Below are 25,012 nucleotides of genomic sequence, written 5' to 3'. Positions count from 1 at the left end.
ATGGCCATCTCTACATCTTTTTACACACTCTGTCACCCGTAGAGTTGTTCGAACCTCCACTCAGATCCCCCTGATAATGACCTGGCATAGGAAGCTTGATTTGATGGTTTATGGCTGGTTTTAACAGTTTTAATGTTGATATAATCCGTTTATTGGACTTTATTTGGCTTGGAGTAGTTTTAACTTGCTTTCAGACCGTCGCATGAGCATTACTCGATCCAGACCAGCTAATATGACCTGAGATAGGATATGAGACTGCTGTTGACTCACATGGGTTACTTATCTTAGGATAATTCAAAATTAATTATTGGTAGAATGGCTTTTGAGTTAAATTCTCCCATTTTCCCTTGGGTGGGGGAGTCCAGAGGGCATAGGTTTAGGGTGAGAGAGGAAAGATATAAAAGGGACCTAAGGGACAAATTTTTCACACAGAGAGTGGAGCATGGAAAGAGCTGCCAGAGGAAGTAGTGGAGGTTGATACAATTACAGCATTTAAGAGACATCTGGATGGGTATATGAATAGGAAGGGTTTGGAGGGATATGGGCCAAGTGCTGGCAAATGGGATTAGATTAGGTTAGAATATCTGGTCGGCATGGACAAGTTGGATGAAGGGTCTATTTCTGTGCTGTATATCTCTATGAGTCTAAATGCTACTCTAGCTCCTGTCACAATAGGAAATGGCACTTTGTGATCAGGAGCCTCCTCCCAGTGATTTAACTGAGATTCCTGACTTTATTCTGTTTCCTGGGAAATATATAAATTAGATTTGGGAATGAAGTCTTCCTGGTGTCTAACTGCTGGGATGAGGAAGTGGATGATTTGATGCTCACCTATTCAACCTGCTAAATTTCTGGTCTGAGTTAACAGAGAGACCTAGGTCCATTATAATTCATAAGTACTTTGTCATCCTGCTGAGCTCATTAAATAGAATTGGACAGAACATTGTGGATGAATTATTGAGACATGATGGTAAAATTAGAACTACAACACCAAAAAGAATTAATCTGGAGATCTGTAAAATTTTACTAAAATCTGTGACAGCACATGCAATGTAATGAACTGACAGTGTTCATAACACACAAGAACAGGAGACATTTCATTTTTTTCCAAAATTAAAATGATCATGAATTCTAAAAACACAATTGTATCAAATTAAGGAAGTTGTAGTTCACTGCTGGTTCACACAAAGTTATGAGAGAACATGTTGTAACAATAAGAATATACAATGGGATGAGACAACGTGGTGCATCAAGAGGACACATTGAAGCGATGAGGAGACATGCTGTGGTGGAGTATTTCCTGCCTTTCACCTAGATTGAAGAAAAAATATGATAAAAAACTCCAGCAAATTGAATATATTGATTTCTCATTACATTATCTGCTCATTCCTCTTGTCAGTAACTGGGTTTACCATTGTTTTGGGGATAGGAATTACTTGTCAGGTGACAATGAGGAACATCACTACATGGAATAGACAAAACCACCAGTTGTAAGATCACCATCTGCGGTCATTGAGTCATTTAGGATGGAAACACCCTTTGGCCCAACCAGTCCACACTGTCATGTGCCCAAACTAAACTAGTGGCACCTGCCCTGCTCCTGGTCTATATCCCTCCAAATCCTTTCTATTCGTGTACTTATCCAAATGCCTTTTAAATGTTGTAACTGTACCCGCTTTCACCACTTCGACCAGAAATACATTCCACACATTAACCCTACACTGTATTAAAGAAAAAGCCCCTCATGTCTTTTTTAAAACTTTCTCCTCTCACTTTAAAAATATGCATCCTAGTCTTGAAAGCTTCCACTCCAGGGAAAAGATTTCTGCTATTCACCTTATCTACACCCCACATGGTTTTATAATCTCCCATGCTCCAGCATATCCAGTGTCTCCTTATTACTCAAACCCTCCAGCCCTGGCAACATCCTGGTAAATCTTTTCTGAACCCTCTCCAGCTTAAAAATATTCTTCCTATAACAAGCCAATGGAAACCTACTGACTGCCATCTTTCTGGTGAAATAGATGGTTGTTCACTAGCCAGATAGAGAAAAGTCATACCTTCAGGTTCAGTACAGCCAACCACATCAATAGATTAGTCCAACAAGTTCATTGATGTTTTAGTATCAGTTTTCTACACATACACAAATGTCACTTCAGGCAACTTTGTTCAGCAAAGATAGGCATGTAAACTGAACAGACTGCACGTGTCAACACTGTAGCCAGTCGGCACACTCACTTCTAACGTACAGTCTGCAAAGCACACAGTTATAGTTTGACAGCCTAGTATCACTGGCTCTAAGGTTCACCAGTACCTGAAGGTTCACTGGCCCCTAAAGGATTATCTCACCCTCATGCTTAGTGAAGATATATTTTATTGAACTGAGGAGATTCTAAATCTCCTGATTTTATTAATCACTACTGTTCCCACAGCACCTGTTCTTGAATGTTGTGTGTCTGTAAGTGCAGGGACTCAGTGACGACATCATATACAAATAATTTTAATCAATATTTCCACCACCAGAAATATACCCATGTCAGAAGTGAACCAGTGACAAGCAAAGCCCAATAAGGGCAATGCTTCCATGAAAGAAAAATGAAGGGAAAGATAGGGATTAAACCAAAATACAGTTGAGGGGGAAATAAAGCACTCCACTGCCAGTGGTGCCCACGTCTTCCTAAAGACATCGAAAGCATTGGTGGATGTCGCATACTCCGTCTCCAGGGACACCCGGCCTTGAACATAACCACAGAAGAGGGGCAGGCAATCGGCAGAAATGACCCTCTCCAAAGGCCACTGCCTGGACCTGTTTATGACCAGGCTGGTCAGGCCCAAGAGCAGACCTAGGAGGAGACCTCTGACCTGTCCTCTCCCCTCCCCACTGAGACATAGGGTCATAGAGCACAGAAACAGACCCTTTGGTCCCACTTGTCCATACTGACCAGATATCCCAACCCAATCTAGTCCCACCTGCCAGCACCCAGCCCATATCCCTCCAAACCCTTCCTATTCATATACCCATCCAGATGCCTTTTAAATGTTGCAATTGTACCAGCCTCTACCACTTCCTCTGGCAGCTCAGTCCACACACATACCACCCTCTGTGTGGAAAAGTTGTCCCTTAGGTCACTTTTATATCTTTCCCCTCTCACCCTAAATCTAAAGTTCAGGACTCCTCCACTCCAGGGAAAAGACTTTGCCTATTTACCCTATCCATGCCCCTCATGATTTTATAAACCTCTATAAGGTCATCCCTCAGCCTCCGACACTCCAGGGAAAACAGCCACTATTCAACCTCTTCCTATAGTTCAAATCCTCCAACCCTGGCAACACCCTTGTAAATCTTTTCTGAAACCTTTCAAGTTTCACAACATCTTTCAGATAGAAAGCAGACTGGAATTGCACGCAATATTCCAACAGCGGCCTAACCAATGTCCTGTACATGGCAACATGACCTCCCAACCCTTGTACTCAATGCTCTGACTAATAAAGGAAAGCATACCAAACACCTTCTTCACAATCCTATTTATCTGTGACTCCACTTTCAAGGAGCTATGAACCTGCACTCCAAGGTCTCTTTGTTCAGCAACACTCCCTAGGACCTTACCACTAAGTGTATAAATCCTGCTAACATTTGCTTTCCCAAAATGTAGCACCTCGCATTTATCTGAATTAAACTCCATCTGCCACACCTTAGCCCATTGGCCCATCTGATCAAGATCCCATTGTAATCTGAGGTAACCTTCTTCGCTGTACATGACACATCCAATTTTGGTGCCATCTGCAAACTTACTAACTGTATCTCTTATGCTCACATCCAAATCATTTATATAGATGATGAAAAGTATTGCACCCAGCACTGATCCTTGTGGCACTCCACTGGTCACAGGCCTCCAGTCTGAAAACAACCCTCCACTACCACCCTCTGTCTTCTACCTTTGAGCCAGTTCTGTATCCAAATGGCTAGTTCTCCCTGTATTCCATGAGATCTAATCTTGCTAACCACTTTCCCGTGGGGAACTTTGTCAAATGCCTTACTGAAGTCCATATGGATCATGTCTACCGTTCTGCCCTCATCAATCCTCTTTGTTACTTCATCAAAAAACTCAGTCATGTTTGTGCGACATGATTTCCCAAGCACGAACTTTAATCAGTCCTTGCCTTTCCAAATACATGTACATCCTGTCCCTCAGAATTGCCTCCAACAACTTGTCCATCAGTAACGTCAGGCTCACCGGTCTATAGTTCCATAGTTTGTCCTTACCACCTTTCTTAAACAGTGGCACGACATTTGCCAACCTCCAGTCTTATGGCACCTCACTTGTGACTATCCATGATACTAATATCTCTACAAGAGGCCCAGCAATTACTTCTCTAGCTTCTCACAGAGTTCTCGGGTACACCTGATCAGATCCTGGGAATTTATCCACTTTTAACCATTTCAAGACATCCAGCATTTCCTCCTCTGTAATCTGGACATTTTTCAAGATGTCACCATCTATTTCCCTACATTCGATACCTTCCATGTCCTTTTTCACAGTAAACACTGTTGCAAAATATTCATTTAGTATCTCCCCCATCTCTTGCGGATCCACACAAAGGCTGCCTTGCTGATCTTTGAGGGGCCCTATTCTCTCCTTAGTTACCCTTTTGTCCTTAACATATTTGTAAAAACCCTTTGAATTCTCCTTCACCCTAGTTGCCAAAGCTATCTCATGTCCCCTTTTTACCCTCCTGATTTCCCTCATAATTATACTCTTACTGCCTTTATATTCTTCTAAGGACTCACTTGATCTATCTTGTCTATACCTGACATATGCTTCCTTCTTTTTCTTAACCAAACCCTCAATTTCTTTAGTCATCCAGCATTCCCTATACCTACCAGCCTTCCCTTTCACCCTAACAGGAATATACTGTCTCTAGACTCTCGTTATCTCATTTCTGAAGGCTCCCCAGGTGATGAAAATCAGGAGCATGGGGCTGAAGTGCAAACAAAAACAGAGCAAAGGGTTTTTCAAATAATGAAAAAGGGTGTGCAATCACCCACAACCAATATTTTCATGAGCGGCAATATCTTTACATTGAGCCTCCTCCGAGGTGGCACGACCTGGCGACATTTTTTTTCCACCAAGTGTGTAGCCTCACCTACGACATGCTGCTCCTATTTGGACTGTGACAGTTTGGAGGTTGTTCTCAGGGCATTGGCTGTCTTTTACCAGGACCTGATCACTGGCTGGAACATGGTCAAATCATGTCGCGCCTACCCTGCGGTGTCTTCACTGAGTCCCTGCACCTACACACATACATAACATGGATGCTGTGGAGTGCTCATGTGGGAAAAAAGAAAAACAGTATAAAAAGGGATTCAGAATCTCTTCAAAAATAATACAATAAAAGCTTTGCACAATGGTGTCTTTTTACTGTGTCACTATGTAAAACACACACACACACACACACATATATATGCATAAATGATGTTTATGTTTGCCACAAATCACCCATTAAAAAGAAACAAAATAAGATAAAGCAGACCCAAAGAAGTAAGATAGTGGCAGATTGGTAATGTCACTGGTCTAGTAATCTACAGGCTGAGGATAATGCTTGAGACATGAATTCAGAGGGTAAAACATACAGGCCCGGATGATCCCTCTTGTGCTGCTATGGTAGAATCCCTACTCTTGGACTGGGGATGCCGGGTTCAAGTCCCACCGTCTCCAGAGGTGAGTAATAACAATTCGAACAAATAGATTAAATAATAAAACAAAAGCAGACTCTAGGAGAAAGTGAGGACTGCAGATGCTGGAGTACCAGAGTTGAAAAATGTTGAGCTGGAAAAACACAGCAGGCCAGGCAGCATCTGAGGAGTAGGAGAATCGACGTTTCGGGCATAAGGGCTTATGCCCAAAACATCGATTCTCCTGCTCCTCGGATGCTGCCTGGCCTGCTGTGCTTTTCCAGCACGACATTTTTCAACTCTTAGAATAGAGCTCTCTTGTGCAGTGGTGGTGTCCCCAACTCTGGACTGGAGAGGCATTGTGTAATGATTCAATTATGCCCACAGGAAGCAGAAGACTAATGGGAGGAAGAGAGGAGGAACTGAGCTGAGAACAGAGCTTGGCAAAGGGAGAAGGGTAGACTGGAGGTCCTGTATTGCTGATGGTGATGCTGCTGCTGCTGTCTGAGATCCCCTATGCTGGGCTTCTCTAGGACTGGTGCTGCAAATTAAAGACTATTGTCGCTCTTGTCAGGGGCCTGATTGGAGACCTTGTAGCATTGCTTGGGACTGCCTAACCTCCCTCAACAACACCCTTTTTATACATGGCAAACTCAACCCCACAATCACTAGTTATGGGGTCTAGTTATACCAAAGCCGGGGTAGCTGAAGGACCCAAGTTTGAATCATGCCTACTCCTTCTGAGGCCAGGTCTTTATTTCCTTGACCTGGCAGGATGTGACGAAGGTCACTGTGACTAAGGAGGGAGTTGCCTACAGAGCCTTATGGAGGGTGGGCAGCCTGCAGTCTCACTGTGCAAGGAGGTGGGGCACATGAGGACATGAAGTCCACATTGTTGCTATGGGGTTGAAGGGTATCGAGGTAGAAGATGAGGCATCGGGGGTGAAGGAGTGGTGATGGAAGAGGCCCAGGACCATATGTCCTTGGCAGAGTGGGAGGGGGAGTTGAAATGTTCGACCACGGGGCGGTGGGGTTGATTGGTGCAGGTGTCCCGGAGTAGGCATCCTATCTCCCCAATGTCGAGGAGACTGCATTGGGAGCAACGGATACAGTAAATGACATGTGTGGAAGTGCAGATGAAACCTTGATGGTTGTGGAAGGCTCCTTTGGGGCCTTGGATGCACGTGAGGGGGGAGGTGTGGGCGCAGATTTTGCAATTCCTTCGGTGGCAGGGGAAGGTGCCAGGATGGGAGGGTGGGTTGTTGGGGGAAGGTTGTCCTGACCAAGTTGTCATGGAGGGAATGGTCTTTATGGAAAGCAGATGTGGTGGGGAGAGAAATATAGGGGTGGGGAGTGGCGTGGTCCATTTGTAGGTGGTGGAAATGGCAGAGGATGATATGATGTATACAGAGGTTGGTGGGGTGGAAGGTGAGGACCAGGGGGTTCTGTCCTTGTTGTGGTTGTGGGGGTGGGGTTCAAGGGCAGAGGTGCAGGACATGGATGAGATGCACTGGGAGGAGGTCAACCATGTGGGAGGGGAAATTGCGGTCTTTAAAGAAGGAGGCCATCTGGTGTGTTCTGTGGTGGAACTGGTCCTCCTGGGAGCAGATACGGTGGAGGCGGAGGAATTGGGAATACAGGAGGTAGGGTGGAGGAGATGTAATCCAAGTAGCTGTGGAAGTCGGTGCGTTTGTAAAAGATGTCAGTGTTGAGTTGGCACCATTGATGGAGATGGATATGTTCAGGAAGGGAGGTGTCAGAGATGGTCCAGGTAAATTTAAGGTCAGGGTGGAATGTGTTGGTGAAGTTGATGAATTGCTCAACCTCCTCGCGGGAGCACAAGGTGGCGCCAATGCAGTCATCAATGTAGCTGAGGAAGAGGTGGGAAGTGGTGCCGGTGTAATTACGGAAGATGGACTGTTCTACATAGCCAACAAAGAGACAGGCATAGCTGGGGCCCAAACGTGTGCCCATGGCTACCCCTTTGGTCTGGAGGAAGTGGGAGAATTCAAAGGAGAAATTGTTAAGGGTGAGGACCAGTTCAGCCAAACGAATGAGAGTGTTGATGGAAGGGTCCTGTTGGGGATGTCGGGAGAGGAAGAAATGGAGGGCTTGGAGGCCCTGGTCATGGCGGATGGAGGTGTAGAGGGATTGGATATCCATGGTGAAGATGGGGGCCGGGGAAACGGAAGTCTTGGAGGAGGTGGAGGGCATCGGTGGTGTCTCGAACGTATGTGGGGAGTTCCTGGACTAGGGGGGATAGGACAGTGTCAAGGTAGGTAGAGATGAGTTCAGTGGGGCAGGAGCATGCTGAGACAATGGGTCGGCCAGGGTGGTCAGGCTTGTGGATCTTGGGAAGGAGGTAGAACCGGGCAGTGTGGGGTTCCCGAACTATGAGGTTGGAAGCTGTGGGTGGGAGGTCTCCTGAGGTGATGAGGTTCTGTATAGTCTGGGAGATGACGTTTGGTGATGGGGGGTGGGGTCATGGTCAAGGGGGCGGTAGGAAGAGGTGTCCTCGAGTTGGCATCTGGCTTCAGCAGTGTAGACGTCAGTGCGCCAGACCATCACTGCACCCCTTTTATCTGCTGATTTGATGATGAGGTTGGGATTGGAGCAGAGGGATTGGAGGGCTGTGCATTGTGACGGTGAGAGGTTGGAGTTGCAGGGGCTGGTAGACAGGTTGAGGCAGTTAATGTCTCAGCCGCAGTTGAAAATAAAGTGGTCAAGGGCGGGTAACAGACCTGCACGGGGTGTCCAAGTAGAAGGGGTGTGTTGGAGGCAGGTGAAGGGATCCTCGGAGGGTAGGCAGGAATCTTGATTGAAAAAGTAAGTTCAGAGATGACGGAAGATGTGTTCGATGTCATGACGCGTGTTGAATTCGTTGATGCGTAGACGGAGGGGGATGAAGTTAAGGCCTTTGCTGAGGACTGGTCTTTTGTCCTCAGTGAATGGGAGGTCTGGGGGGAATAGTGAAAACCCGGCAGGGCTGGGAGCTAGGACCTGGTATACGGTTGGAGTTGGAAGTGGGGGCAGAGACTGTAACTGGAGTGGGCATGGTAATGGGGCGACCAGGGGGTGCCGTCATTTGTGGAAGTGATACTCACCCCGGGGTTCTGGGGGCAGGGTGGTGAGAGTCGGATCAGTGGGGAGGCATGTCAGCAGTGTGCAGGTGAGGGGCGTCAATGGGGGCAGAAGTGGCGGAAGCGTGGAGTCAGTGATGACGTAGGGGACATTTCCGCCACCTACAAACGGACCCCACCACCAGGGATACATTTCCGTTCCCAACCCTATCTGCCTTCCGTAAAGACCGTTCCCTCCGTGACCACCTGATCAGGTCCATGCCCACTAACAACCCACCCTCCCCTCCTGGCAACTTCCCCTGCTACCACAGGAATTGCAAAACCTGCGCCCACACCTACCCCCCCGCCTCACTTCCATCCAAGGCCCCAAAGGAGCCTTCCACATCCATCAAAGTTTGACCTGCACTTCCACACATACCATTTACTGTATCTGACAGGACGCATTCTCGCAGAGCGCTTTAGGGAACATCTCTGGGACATCTGCACCAATCAACCCCTCCGCCCCACGGCTGAACATTTCAACTCCCCCTCTCACTCTGCCGAGGACATGCAGATCCTGGGCCTTGTCCGCCACCATTCCCTCACCACCCGATGCCTGGAGGAAGAATGCCTCATCTTGCCTCTCAGGTCTCTCCAACCCCAGGGCATCAATGTGGACTTCACCGGTTTCCTTATTTCCCCTCCCCCCACCTTACCCCAGTTCCAAGCTCAGCACCGCCCTCATGACCTGTCCCACCTGTCAATCTTCTTTCCCACCTATTCACTCCACTGTCCTCTCCAACCTCTCACCATTACCCCCACCTCCATCCACCTCTTGCACTCTCAGCTACCTTCCCCCCAGCCCCATCCTCCTACCATTTATTTCCACCCCAGAGGCTCCCACCCTCATTCCTGATGAAGCACTTTCACTCGACACATCGATTTTCCTGCTCCTCGGATGCTGCCTGACTTGCTGTGCTTTTCCAGCACCACTCTAATCTTGACTTATACAATTTATCTTTGAAAGTTGCCACCCAGGTAAATAGTGCTTTGAAGAAGGCATATGGTGTACTGGGCTTTATTGGTAGAGGAATTGAGTTCCGGAGTCCTGAGGTCATGTTGCAGTTGTATAAGACTCTGGTGCGGCCTCATCTGGAGTATTGTGTGCAGTTTTGGTTGCCATACTATAGGAAGGATGTGGAGGCATTGGAACGAGTGCAGAGGAGGTTTACCAGGATGTTACCTGGCATGGTAGGAAGATCGTATGAGGAAAGGCTGAGGCACTTGGGGCTGTTCTCATTGGAGAAAAGAAGGTTTAGGGGAGATTTGATAGAGGTGTACAAGATGATTAGGGGTTTAGATAGGGTTGACAGTGAGAACCTTTTTTCCGCTAATGAAGTCAGCTGTTACTAGGGGACACAGCTTTAAATTAAGGGGTGGTAGGTATAGGACAGATGTTAGGGGTAGATTATTTACTCAGCAGGTTGTGAGTTCATGGAATGCCCTGCCAGTAGCAGTGGTGGACTCTCCCTCTTTATGGTCATTTAAGCGGGCATTGGATAGGTATATGGAGGTTATTGGGCTAGTGCAGGTTAGGTAGGCTTCGGTCGGCGCAACATCGAGGGACGAAGGGCCTGTACTGCACTGTATTTTTCTATGTTCTATGTTCTATAGTAGGGCCTTGGGTAGAGCTAACCTAGGGGTTCAGATAGATAAGTCTTTAAAGTTTGAGTCACATGTCGCCAGGATGGTTAAAAAGCCATTTAGCATGCTTGCCTTCATTACTCATTTGAGAATAGGAGTTGGACATTATATTGAGGTTGTACAGGACATTGTTGAGGCTTTTTCTGGAGTACTGTGTCCAGTTTTGGTCTCCCTGTTAAAGGAAGGATATTATAAAACTGCAAAGGTTCAGAAGAGATTTACCAGGACGTTGCTAGGTATAGAAGGTTTGAGTTAAGAAGAAAAATGGGATAGACTTGGACAGATTTTCACTGGAGTGTAGGAGGTTGAGAGGTTTTATAAAATCATGAGTGATCTGGATAGGGCTAATGGTAGTTGTCTTTTCCGTAGGATGGGGGATTTCAAGACTCGGGGGAATACTTTTAAGGTGAGAGGAACAAGCTTTGAAAAAGACATGAAGGGTAATTTTTTTACACAGAGGATGGTTGATGTGTGAAATGAACTTCCTGAGGAAGTAATGAATGCAGGTACAATTACAATGTTTAAGAGACATTTGGATAAGTACTGAATAGAAAAGGTTGGAGGAATATGGGTCAGCAGCAATCGGGTGGGCCTGGTTTCAGTTCGTCATGCACTGGTTGGACCGAAGGATCTGCTTTCATGCTGTATGGCTCTATAAGTGAGAATCTAACCATCACTCCTTGATCTTACATAGCATTACTATCATTGATTCTCCTACTATTGACAATTTGAGGGTTATCGTTGAGCAGAAGCTCTGCTGGATTAGCCATATGAGTATTATGGTTATAAGAGCAGTTAGAGGCTAAGAGTCTTGCAGCAAGTAGCTCACCCCTGACTCCTCAAATCCTACTGACAAGGCACAAGTCGGGTGGATGTTAGAATACTCTCCACTTGCAGCCTGATACCATGCAGGACAAAGCAGCCTGATTAATTAGCACCACATCCTCAAATATTGACTCCCTCCACCACCTTCCACATTCAATCCTTTCACCACAGGCACACACTAGCACCAGCACTTCTCAAACATTTTCCCATTGTGATCCCATTTCAAGCCCGAAAATTATTATAACTCCTTGTTTCGAATTGTTAGAATGGAAAGGTTAAAAAGAGCTGTGAAAGCAGGTATGTGGAGAAAAGGCCTTTAAGAGTGGAAGGCTGATGTTGTGGAGTTCAGTGATGTCCAAAATTGCCGCCGAGCTTGTGATCCCCATTTTGGGAAGCACTGACCTAAAAGGCTCACTGTAATGGGACGGCACGGTGACTCAGTGGTTAGCACTGCTGCCTCACAGCACCAGGGACTCAGGTTTGATTCCAGCCTGGGCGACTGACTGTGTGGTCTTTGCACATTCTCCCCGTGTCTGTGTGGGTTTCCTGTGGGTGCTCCGGTTTCCTCCCACAATCCAGAGATGTACAGGCCAGGTGAATTGGCCATGGGAAATTGCCTGTAGTGTTAGATGCATTAGTCAGAGGGAAAATGGATCTGGGTGCGTTAGTCTTCGGAGGGTCGGTGTGGACTTGTTAGGCCGAAGGGCCTGTTTCCATACTGTAGGGAATCTAATCTAATCTCAATAACTCAGCTATTAATGCTGTTAGCAACTTCTAAACCCATGACCACTTCCATCTAGAAGGACAAGAGTTACAGATACATAGGGTCACCACACTCTGCATGTTCCTCTCCAAACCACTCAAATCCTGACTTGGAAATATATCACTGTTCCTTCACCTTTGCTGGGACAATTTCCTGGAATTCTCTCTCTAAGGGCATTGGGGGTCAATCCACAGCATATGGAACTGCAGTGGTTCAAGAAGGCAGCTCACCACCACCTTCTCAAGGGCAGCGAAGGACGGGCAATAAATGCTGGCCCAGCTAACAACTCCCACATTCTACGAATACATTTTTTTTAAAAAGTGGATTCTTGATATCTATAATGGGGAATGTGAAACTCAATCACAGAGACAAAAGGCAGAGGCACAGAACATATTTACAAAATGATAACTCAGTGCTTTGAGAGCTGTGAGAAAATGACCAAAGCTGATACCAGTTGGTTTGAAATACAGAGTCATTGACTCCATTAGCAATTTTTCTTTGAAAACATTTAAGAAATATGGAACTTACCAAGGCAGGATTTAACCATATAGTTTCGACAGAGAAGTCAAAATATCTTTGTGCAATTATAGTTGAAGGTGGATTTTGATTGGACAGTATGGTGCTCCCAACAAAACCTTCATGTCTATCTTATAAATAAAGATGATCATAAGGAATGATTTGGGGCTGCAGCTGGAAAACCTGGTCAGTTGCTGAAGAGGATCCAGGGATGGAAGGAGAGCAGGATGTGTTTGTCTCACTGCCCCAAACAAAATCAGATGCAGACTCAGGGGTAGCTGAGTGCCAAGGCAAACTGGCTGAAGGGCCCACTTTGATTCTTTGGAACTCCTGGGAGTTCTCAACACTGATTCCAGATCCCATGAAGTCTCATGGCTTCAGGTTAAACATGGTTAAGGAAACCTGCTCATTACCACACACTGCCCTCCCTCAGCTGATGAATCAGAATTCTTCCACATTGAACTATACTTAGAGGAAGCACTAAGAGTGGCAAGGATGAAAAATGTATTCTGGGTGGGGGATTTCAATATTTACCACCAACAGTGGCTTGGCAGCAGTACCACTGATCGAACTGCTCAAGTCCTAAAGGACCCAGCTGCAAGACTGGGTCCGCGGCAGGTTGTGAGGGAATCCACAAAAAGAAAAACATACTCGACCTCATCCTTGCCAATTTTTTTTTTACTTTCAAAAATATATTTTATTCATAAAATAATTTGATGGTCTGTACAGTTGGTCATGTCATACATTTGTAATCATTTACATACAGAGATCAGAATTTATCATTGTTATATACAGGTCTGTACATTTTTCAATCATATGCCCATATATTTAGCTGAGGCGACATCAGATCCCAAATGACTGCGTGGGCCCCCTGTTCTTCTTTAGGCAGGCAGACGTTACACAGTGGTCTTTCCCCACCGTGCCTTGGCGGCAGCTGCCCCAAGCTTCAGCGCATCCCTCAACACATAGTCCTGGACCTTGGAATGTGCCAGTCTGCAACACTCAGTCAGGGTCAACTCCTTCAGCTGGAAGATCAACAGGTTTCGGACTGCCCAGAGAGCGTCCTTCACCGAGTTGATGATCCTCCAGGCGCAGTTAATGTTCGTCTCGGTGTGAGTACCAGGGAACAGGCCGTAGAGCACGGAGTCCCGCGTCACGGCGCTGCTCGGGTTGAACCTTGGCAAACCCCACTGCATTCCTCTCCAGACTTCCTCTGCATAGGCACATTCCAGAAGGAGGTGTGTGACAGTCACGTTCCCCCCCCGCAGCCGCTTCGAGGGCAGCGTGCGGTGCGGCTGAGAGTCCAGGCGTGCATAAAGGATCTCACAGGCAGATCCCTTCTCACTACCAGCCAAGCCACGTCTTGGTGCTTGTTGGAAAATTCTGGCGATGAGGCATTCTGCCAAATGGCTTTGATAGTCTGCCCAGGGAACTGCTCGATACGATCCGCCCTCTCCTTTTCCCGAAGGGTCTCAAGGACGCTACGTGCTGACCACTTCCTGATGGACTTGTGGTCAAAGGTGTTTTTCTTCATAAACTTCTCCACGAAGGATAGGTGATACGGAACGGTCCAACTGCTCGGAGTGTTCCGCGGCAGCGAGGCCAGGCCCATCCTTCGCAACACTGGGGACAGGTAGAACCTCAGTACGTAGTGACACTTGGTGTTTGCGTACCGGGGATCCACGCACAGCTTGATGCAGCCACACACAAAGGTGGGCATCAGGGTGAGGGTGGCATTGGGTGTATTTTTTTCCCCTGTTGCCCAGATCTTTGTACAGCGAGTCCCTTCGGACCTGGTCCATCTTTGATCTCCATATAAACTGGAAGATGGCCCAGGTGACTGCAGCGGCACAGGTTCTGGGGATAGGCCAGACCTGTGCCATGTATAATAGCAATGACAGTGCCTCACACCTGATGACCAGGTTTTTTCCCGCAATGGAGAGCGACCGTAGCTTCCATCTGCCCAGTTTCTGCCTCACTTTGCTGATACGCTCCTCCCAAGACTTGGTGCACGGCCCAGCACCCCCGAACCAAATACCCAGCACCTTTAGGTGGTCAGTTCTGACGGTGAAGGGGACCGAGGATTGGTCGGCCCAGTTCCCGAAGAGCATGGCCTCGCTCTTGCCTCGGTTTACCTTGGCCCCCGAGGCCCGTTCGAACTGGTCACATATGCACATCAGTCTGTGCATGGACAGCGGATCCGAGCAGAAAACAGCGACGTCATCCATGTACAGGGAGGCCTTAACCTGCAGGCCCCCGCTGCCAGGAATAGTCACCCCTCTCAGGCTCGCATCCTTCCTGATGGACTCGGCAAATGGCTCTATGCAGCACACAAACAAGGCAGGAGATAGAGGGCAGCCCTGCCTGACTCCAGATCTGACTGGGAAGCTATCTGATTCCCACCCATTGATTGAGACTGCACTGACAATGTTGGTGTAGACCAGTCTGATCCAATTGCAGATTCACTCCCCAAAGCCCATTTTGGAGAGAACATCTCTCATGTGTCCAATCCTCTGTCCTGCACGTAGGCGATCGTATCCCTGAGGAGTGCGAGACTCTCGGTGATCCTCCTGCCCGGTACAGCACAGGTTTGGTCCGGGTGGATCACCGATCCCAGAGCAGACCTGACCCGGTTGGCGATGACCTTTGACAAGATTTTGTAATCCGCATTCAACAGTGAGATTGGTCTCCAATTTTTGAGTTCTTCCCTCTCCCCCTTCCGCTTGTAGATGAGGGTGATGATGCCTTTCCTCATGGATTCACTCATGGTACCTGCCCGAAGCATACTGACATACACCTCCAGCAGGTCCTGGCCAATCAATTCCCACAGAGCGGAATAGAGCTCGACCGGTAAGCCGTTGCTTCCGGGAGTTTTATTCTTTTCAAAGGACTCGAGGGCCTTGGTCAGCTCATCCAGAGATAGCGGCTGGTCCAGCCTCTCCCGTGTTCCGTCATCTAGGACCTCCGTGATAGAGGACAGGAATGACTGGGAGGCCGCGCTGTCGGTTGGCTTCGAGTCATACAGGCTGGCGTAGAAGGATTTGCTGATCCTCATGACGTCAGCCTGAGATGACGTTATCGAGCCATCTTCTTCCTTCAGGCTGCTGAGCACGGAGCTCTCTTTGTGCACCTTCTGGAAGAAGAAACGTGAGCATGTCTCGTCCTGCTCCACCGAGCGGACCCTGGACCGGAAGATTATCCTGGAGGCCTCCGAGGCAAAGAGCGAGGCTTGCTGGCCCTTCACCTCCTTGAGGTCCTCCATGACATCGACCCCCATCGTCTGCAGCAGGAGCAGGTTCTGCATACTTTCCTGGAGCTGGGACAGTTTTCCACGCCGCTCTCTCGCCTCCTGAACACCTTTGAGGATGAAGAACCTCTTGATGTTCCCTTTTACTGTTTCCCACCAGTCCGCTGGGGACTCAAAGAGGGGCTTCACGGTTCTCCAACCTGCGTAGTCCCTCTTGAGCTCTTCGATGTTTCCCGGGGTCAACAGCTTAGTGTTCAGTTTCCATGTTCCCTTGCCCACCCGCTGCTCGTCCTGTAGGTGACAGTCAGCCAGCAGGAGGCAGTGGTCAGAGAAGAACACCGGCTTGACGTCGGTGGATCTGACTGAGAGCGTTTGGGACACAAACAGGTAATCTATCCTTGAGCGGATAGACCCGTCTGCCCATGATCAGGTGTATCTACGCTGCGCTCTATCTGCAGGGGTGCTGAAGACGTCGTGCAACTTGGCATCTTTGACCATGTCCATCAGGGCTCTGGACGTGGCGTCCAGTTTACTGTCCCCCCCCCCACTGGATCGTCCATCTGCATCAATGATACAGTTGAAGTCTCCGGCCAGACTGACTGGCCTGGACGTAGCCAACAACAGTGGAAGCTGCTGCAGGATGGCCAACCATTCACTCTTACCCACTGGAGCGTACACATTAATCAGTCTCAGGGGAGCATTCCTGTACATGACGTCGGTGACAAGGAGGCGCCCGCCCACCACCTCCTTAATCACGGAGATGGTGAAGTTGCCTCCTCGCAACAGGATACCCAGGCCGGAGGCACGGCTATCCTTGCCCCCCGACCACACTGACGGCCCATGGGCCCACAAGCTCGACCATCTCCTGTAGCTGCTGAGGTGCGGTATCCCACACTCCTGCAGAAACAGGATATCGGCTTTGACGTTGGCCAGGAAGGCCATCGTAGAAACACATCGCGTAGCCGATTTGATGCTACGCACATTGATGCTGGCAATTTTTAACCCCATTTTAACAGTTTACGAGGTTAACATTGTCCATTTGCTGTTGGTCTTGCCCCTCTGGGGTAGCTGTGTGCATCCCGGTGGTGACGGCAAACTGCTGGACCCTCCCAGGGCTGAGGTAGCTGTCCGGCTCCACGCGGGGGCCATTTCCTCATCCTTGCCAATCTGCCAGCTGCAGATGCATCTGCCCATTACGGTATCAGTAGGAGAGACCACCACACAGTCCATCACATTGAAAGTAACCTCCATTGTGCTGTGTGACACTATCACCGTGCTCAATGGTACAGACTTCAAACATATCTAGCAACTCAAGACTGGGCATCAATGAGGCACTGTGGACCATCAACAGCAGCAGAATTGTACTCCAGTAAAATCTGAAACACCATGGCCTGGCATATTACCCACTCAGACATCACCATCAACACTGGTTCAATGGATAGTGCAGGAGAGCGAGTCAGGATCAGCACCAGGTATGCCTGAAGATGAGGTGCCATAGAATCATAGAGTCATAGAGATGTACAACACAGATTCTTGCAGGAATTTGGAACAGCATCATTCAGTTGGGATAATCTGTTGGGTTTTTGGATAGGTTAAGTTATTCTATATTCTGTTTTGTTTTGTTTGTGTTTCATTCGGTAATCTTGTAAATAAATTCTGTTTTGTTTAAAACTAAGTGGTTTGACCAACAGCATCACTCCTGGAATATCCACATTACACCTGCTTAAAACAGCAAACAAAGTTAGGATCTGGGCTATTTTCTTGAAATGTTTTGAGGGGATCTGGCCTGGTTCATAAGAGCGAACATCCTTGTAAATCTTTCCAAACCCTTTCAAGTTTCACAACATCCTTCCTGTAGCTGAGAAGAATTACACACAAAATTGCAAAAATGGCTGAGTCAATGTCCTATACCACTACAACATGACCTCTCAACTCCTATATTCAATGTTCTGATCAATAAAGGAAAGCATATCAAATGCCTTCTTCACTATCCGATCTACCTGTGACTCTACTTTCAAGGAACTTGAACCTGCACTCAAAAGTTGTTCAGCAACACTCCCCAGGACCTTGCCAGTAGGTGTATAAGTCCTCCACTGATTTAACTTTCCAAAATGCAGCACCTCACATTTATCTAAATTAAGCTCCATCTGCCACTCCTCAGCCCAGTAGCCCATCTGATCAAGATCCCGAAGCATTCTGAGGTAAACTTCTTCACTGACCACTACACCTCCCATTTTGGTGTTGTCTGCAAACTTACTAACTATACTTCCTGTGTTCACATCCAAATCATTTATATAAATGTGATACCACCAATCAGGACTACTTGCATGCCAAACAGCATTAGCAGGAAGTGATAGAGTTAAGCGATCCCACAACCAATTGATCAGATGTAAGCTCTGAAGTCCTGCCACTTCCAGTTGTGATGGTGGTGGTCAATTAAACTGGAGGAAGAGGCTCCACAAATATCACCATTTTCCATGATGGAAGAGCCCATTACATCAGTGCAAAAGATAAGGCTGAAGCTTTTGCAGCAATCTTAAGTCAGAAGTACTGAGTGATATCAGCCTCCTCCAGTGGTTCCGTAGCATTACAGACACCAGTCTTCAGCTAATTTGATTCGCTCCATGTGGTGTCAAGAAATGTCTGGAGACACTGGATACTGAAAAGACTACAGGCCCTGACAACATTCTGGCAATAGTACTGAAGAGTGTGCTCCAGAACTTGGCATTCTCCTAGCCAAGCTGTTCCTGTACAGTTTTCACATTGTCATCTATCTGACAATGTGAAAAATTGCCCAGCTATGTCCTGTACACAAAAAGTGGGACCAATCCAACCTGGCTAATTACTACCCCATCAGTCTTCACCCGATCATCAGTAAAGTGATGGAAGGCCATCACCACCAGTGCTATCAAGCAGCACCTGCTCAGCTATAACCTGCTCAGTGACCCCCAGTTTGGGTTCCAGTAGGGCCACTCAGCTCCTGACCTCATTACAGCCTTGACCTAAACTTGGTGAGGTGAGAGTGACAGCTCTTGACATCAAAGCCACATTCGACCAAATGTGGCTTCAAGGATCTCTCGCAAAACTCAAATCAATAGTAATCGGGGCGGGGGGAGTACTCCACTGGCTAGAGCTTTACCTGACATGTAAGAAAATGCTGTGGTTGTGGAGAGTCAGCCATCTCAGCTCCAGGACATCTTTGCAGGAGTCCCTCAGGACAGTGTCTTAGGCCAAACCATCTTCAGCTGCTTCATCAATGACCTTTCCTGCATCATATTGTCAGAAACAGAAATGTTCGCTGATGATTGCACAGTGTTCACAACAGTCATGTCTCCTCAGATACTGAAGCAGTCCGTATTCAAATGCAACAAAATCTCGACAATATTCAGGCTTGGGCTGACAAGTGACAAGTAACATTATGCTCTTCTGAAGGTTGAGCTCAGCACTTTATCCAAGTACCAACTGTTCATCTGTCATGTATTAACATGGGCATAAAGTCTGTTTTTGGCATGTCCTTATCTGTGCACATTGCTGCCAGGGTTTAGTAACCAACAGTCAGGAATAGTCTGATTGAGCCTTCATTCTAATTTCACATAGTTCTCTTGTTGCATAACTGAATGAATGTTGACTCTTCCAGGAGCACTAATTGTACACACAGACACTGTGCCCTGTACTTACCCCTAGATGCCGTGTTGCTGAGCCTGCAGCCGCTGTCTCTCTTTAATCAGTAAGATGACCCCCACAACAGCACTGATAATTCCCAGGATGATTCCCAGAACACAGATCACTGTCCCAGGACCAGACTGTTCCTCAGGTACTTCAGGTTCTGTAAAGAAAGAGGCAGGAGAAGAATGAGTCTCTCATAGCATATGCCGAGGCTTACAAGAGTATGGACCAGTGCTGGAAATGGGATTAGAAAAGTTATGGGGTTATTTTTGACGAGCATGGACACAATGGGGTGAAGGGCCTTATTCTGTGCTGTAAATCTCTATGACTCTATAATCATTAACATTTGGTGAAAATAATAAATTCACATGACTATTGCGAAACTTTGCTCCACTACATTGGAAATTTGGAAAACAAAGCAATACATCTACAGGCGGAAACTGAACAATTCAGGGAGAAAAACAAGCTGGAAATTCTTCTAGAATGGAAGTGGAATGATGAACAATATGGTCACTATGCTGACCAGTTTCTGCCTTTCTGCATTTTCCCAATAGTGAGGATGGGAGACTATGCCCTGAACAGGTCACCATCCCATTAAGGAGCTTATTTACATCATGATGTTTTGGGGGGGAGGGGAATCATAAAGAGCCTGTCTTTTGTTTTTATTTTCAACAGGGTATCAGCGTTCTGCAGTGGATGGGAGTGATCAGAATGAACATAGTTTTCTTTTCTCAGAATTTGACAGGTTTAAATACTAATTACTGTTTTATTGCACAAAGCCATTAGCTTTCAAATACATCTTCTGGTTAAAAACATCTTTAACTCGACTTTAATGTCACTAAATTTGATTTTTGTTAAGCTGTGTATTAGGTCTGTTAAAATAATACACATTGAAAGCTATTTAACAGGTTTATCCGCCTATTTTTATAAAAACAATTTTGCATAGTACAACTGCTAAGGATGGTATGAATAGAATCCGTATTTTTAAAAATTATCTAACCTGGAATTATATTTAATGTAATGCTCATTATACATAGAAACATAGGAGTTAGAAGCAGGAGTAGGCAACTCAACCCCTTGCAGCTATTCAGCCATTAAATAAGATAGTTGCTGATGTAATTATTCCACAGTTCCAAGTCCTGGTAATCTTTCACCCTCTTGCTTATCAAGAATCTATTGTCCTCTGCCTTAGCTACAGTCAAGGACTCTGCTTCCACCACATTTTGAGGAAAATAGTTCCAAAGACTTGCAATCCTCTGAGGGGAAACATATCACCATATTTTGTCTTTAATGGATAATCCCTGTTTTTAAAAACACTTTAACTCTAATTTCTAAAATTAGCTCTCAATTCTTCCACAACAGGAAACATCATTTCAAGATCCAGCCTGTCAAGACCCCTCAGAAACTTCGTTGTTTCAGTTCAATTACCTCTTAGTCCATCAACACAAACATGGATTATCTAAAACTTTAAGGGGAACCCATCCATTCCAATTCATCCGTGTGTAGGGCTACGAGGGAGAGAGGGTCGTGTCTTTTTGTGGCTAGCTGGTGTTCGTGTATCCTGGTGGCTAACTTTCTTCCTGTTTGTACTATGTAGTGTTTGTGGCAGTCCTTGCATGGAATTTTGTAGATGACGTTGGTTTTGTCCATGGGTTGTACTGGGTCTTTTAAGTTTGTTAGTTTTTGTTTGAGAGTGTTGGTGGGTTTGTGTGCTACTCGGATTCTGAGGGGTCTTAGTAGTCTGGCTGTCATTTCTGAAACTTCTTTGATGTATGGTAAGGTGGTTAGGGTTTCTGGCTGTGTTTGGTCTGCTTGCAAGAACAAACCACGACAAGCAGACCAAACACACATGGATGAAAAAAACCCCATTTCGACTGGGACAACACATCTATCCTGGGACGCTAAGCAAAGACATGCGAGAGAATTCCTAGAGGCCTGGCACTCCAACCACAACACTATAAACAAGCACATAGATCCAGATACCATCTATCAACCTCTCAGAAAATGAACAGGAAATGACATCACCACAAACCCCAGGAACCCCACCCAGGACAAAACATATAAATAGAAAGCAGGAGTCAACAGCTTTGTTTCACTTGGAGGTCGCCACTGATGATGTTACCTAGCCAGGTAATGAAACGTCTGGATATCAAACCTACAGCTCAGTGAGCAAAACTAGACCCTAAACCCCAACCTGAGCTACAAACCTTCACAAACCTTGCAAAAATAGTATAGACTTGGTTGAAGTGACTGATTGTATTCATCATTTCTCATTTCCATTCAGACCACTTGCTGCATGTAGGTGATCTCGCTCAGTTCTGCTAATAACAGCCTTAGATAACAGAGCCACTCCTCCACCTTTTCCAAGTTTCCTATCCTTCCTAAATATTGTGCACTCTTCAGAATTCAGGTCCCATTCCATCCCTTTACAATCACTATCAGACTATACCTTTTTATTTACATTTGCACTATCAGTTCATTTGGTTTTTTTTAATGCTATGTGCATTCCAGTATGAAGCTTTTAGTTTTGTCCTTATATCATTTTTGCTACCTTTAGCCTTATCAACTGATTTCCTCTTAGATTTATAATCAATATGCCTTCCTGTTCTGATCTGTTTATCATTTACCATATAAATGCTATTATCACTCCCCTTGACTCTACCTTTGCTACATCACATCTTCCCAAATTGGCCCCAACTATTTAGTTTAAAACCTGAAACAGATGTTCCTTCCCACACTAGAATTATCCTGCCTCTAATGGCACATTCTGTTAGTTTCATCGATGGTTAAAATCCTGATTACTTGGGTTATCCTGCTTCCTGGCAGGCTAGTGACAGAGGCAGGGTCTTGACTTTGGTTTAAACCTACCTCCCAATTCTGGGAGAGGGAAATCCAGTCCAATGTCTCCATAGATATTCTCAGCCTTGCTAAGTATTTATAGCATTTTCTGTTTTATTTGAAGAACATGGATACCCACCTGGCAGAAATAGTTATAATTCTGTGGCTATAACAATAGCTTGCACAAATATGACAACTTTAATGTAATAAAACACTGCAAAGTCCTTTGTGATGAATAAAATAGAGTACCATTTATGAAAAAAAGGGATATTAGGTGACATGAACAAAAGCATGGTCAAATGGAAGATTTTAAGGAGCCTCTGAAATGAAGAATGTGAAGTAAATAGGGTGAAGAGTGTAAGGATGGAATTCCAGAGCTTTAGGCCTGGGTGAGGACATAGCGGAGGCATTGGTTGAGATCTTTCAACAGTCACTGGAGTCAGGGAAAGTCCCGGATGATTGGAAGATCGCTGTTGTAACCCCCTTGTTCAAGAAAGGATCAAGACAAAAGATGGAAAAATTATAGGCCAATTAACCTAACCTCGGTTGTTGGTAAAATTCGAGAATCCATCATTAAGGATGAGGTTTCTAAATTCTTGGAAGAGCAGAATCTGATTAGAACAAGTCAACATGGATTTAGTAAGGGGAGATCGTGCCTGACAAACTTGTTGGAATTCTTTGAAGAGGTGACAAGTAGGTTAGACCAGGGAAACCCAGTGGATGTGGTCTATCTAGACTTCCAAAAGGCCTTTGATAAGGTGCCACACGGGAGGCTGCTGAGGAAGGTGAGGGCCCATGGTGTTCGAGGTGAGCTACTGGTATGGATTGAGGATTGGCTGTCTGACAGAAGGCAGAGAGTTGGGAGAAAAGGTTCTTTTTCGGAATGGCAGCCGGTGACAAGCGGCGTCCCGCAGGGTTCAGTGTTGGGGCCGCAGCTGTTCACATTATATATTAATGATCTGGATGAAGGGACTGGGGGCATTCTAGCGAAGTTTGCCGATGATACGAAGTTAGGTGGACAGGCAGGTAGTACTGAGGAAGTGGGGAGGCTGCAGAAGGATCAAGACAGTTTGGGAGAGTGGTCCAGGAAATGGCTGATGGAATTCAACGTGAGCAAATGTGAGGTCTTGCACTTTGGAAAAAAGAATAAAAGCATAGACAACTTTCTAAATGGTGAGAAAATTCGTAAAGCCAAAGTATAAAGGGATCTGGGAGTGCTAGTCGAGGATTCTCTAAAGGTAAACATGAGGGTTGAGTCCATGATTAAGAAAGCGAAAGCAATGTTGTCACTTATCTCAAGAGGGTTGGAATATAAAAGCACCGTTGTGCTACTGAGACTTTATAAAGCTCTAGTTAGGCCCCATTTGGAGTAATGTGTCCAGTTTTGGTTCCCACACCTCAGGAAGGACATACTGGCACTGGAACGTGTCCAGCGGAGATTCACATGGATGATCCCTGGAATGGTAGGTCTAACATACGAGGAACGGCTGAGGATCCTGGGATTGTATTCATTGGAGTTTAGAAGATTAAGGGGTGATCTATTAGAAACTTACAAGATAATACATGACTTGGAAAGGGTGGACGCTAGGAAATTGTTTCCGTTAGGTGAGGAGACTAGGGCCCGTGGACACAGCCTTAAAATTAGAGGGGGTCAATTCAGAACAGAAATGCGGAGACATTTCTTCAGCCAGAGACCGGTGGGCCTGTGGAATTCATTGTCGCAGAGTGCAGTGGAGGCCGGGACGCTAAATGTCTTCAAGGCAGAGATTGATAGATTCTTGTTGTCTCAAGAAATTAAGGGCTACAGGGAGAATGCGGGTAAGTAGAGTTGAAATGCCCATCAGCCATGATTGAATGGCGGAGTGGACTCGATGGGCCGAATGGCCTTACTTCCATTCCTATGTCTTATGGTCTTATGGTCTTATTTGAAAGAACATTTAAAGAAGAAGAGCAAAGGCTAGAATATCAAGCATAATGTGAATCCAACAAAAACATGTTATACATTAATTCTGGACAATTGTTGCTATCTGTAAGAAATTTGTTCATGTTACAGAGTGAATATAATGGTCTCAGTGTGTGGCATAATGAAAAGTGGATTAAACAGTCATGTATTTAAATGTTGCAATATAAAGTTTGCTGCCCATGCTAACCAAGTTAAGTCAAATTGTTAGTGTTGATATGTGCACCGTATTTTTAGGACACGTTCTATACTCAATAAAACAAACTTTATTATATAGCTAATGTAAAAAATATTTCAACGTCCACTGGCCACTATGTGGAAGAATGTGAATAGACAATATAAAATAAAGGGCACAATTTTAAAGAGGCTGCAGGAGCAGAGTGCATATGCATATATGTGCATGGATCTAATCACACAGAGAATGAGACACAGTATTCCGAACAAAATAGATGAATTGATAGCACCAATACCAATTCATGGAATCAAAGATGAGATCAGCATAAATGTGACTAATGACATTTGTTTGGAGAATCAAGATATAGACATAGTTTGTATAGAGGGAAGAAATAACCAGGGAAATAACAAGGGATTTATTTTTTAGGCTCCCTAGCAGAAGGCTGCCATAAGAACGGTATAAATCAAGATTTTTAGGTGGGTGTGGAGGATGGGGATTTGTGAGAAATGTACTGCGAGGATCCTGGGTGATTTTAATCTGAATATAGATTGAACTAATCAAATTGTATCCTGAGAAGGAGCTTAT

At 45.9% G+C, this 25,012-nt stretch overlaps 1 protein-coding gene across 1 annotated transcript in view; it reads right to left on the bottom strand.

Annotated features, from left to right (window-relative positions):
• Positions 1-1,000: 1,000 nt before the first annotated feature.
• LOC140455484 (H-2 class II histocompatibility antigen, A-U alpha chain-like) overlaps positions 1,001-25,012 on the bottom strand; it is a 61,341-nt gene continuing 37,329 nt past the window's right edge. Inside the window, exons 4-5 of the mRNA XM_072550419.1 lie at positions 19,467-19,614; positions 1,001-1,311 (exon numbers count right to left, since the gene is read on the bottom strand). Coding sequence (XP_072406520.1) covers positions 19,469-19,614 — 146 coding nt within the window. The 3' untranslated portion in view covers positions 1,001-1,311; positions 19,467-19,468. The remainder of the gene's footprint in view (positions 1,312-19,466; positions 19,615-25,012) is intronic.

Source organism: Chiloscyllium punctatum, chromosome 30 (genome assembly GCF_047496795.1).
Source record: "Chiloscyllium punctatum isolate Juve2018m chromosome 30, sChiPun1.3, whole genome shotgun sequence".
NCBI lineage: Eukaryota > Metazoa > Chordata > Chondrichthyes > Orectolobiformes > Hemiscylliidae > Chiloscyllium > Chiloscyllium punctatum.
The sequence above is the reverse complement of the archived record's forward strand: the minus strand, read 5'-3'. Positions and strand labels throughout refer to the sequence as shown.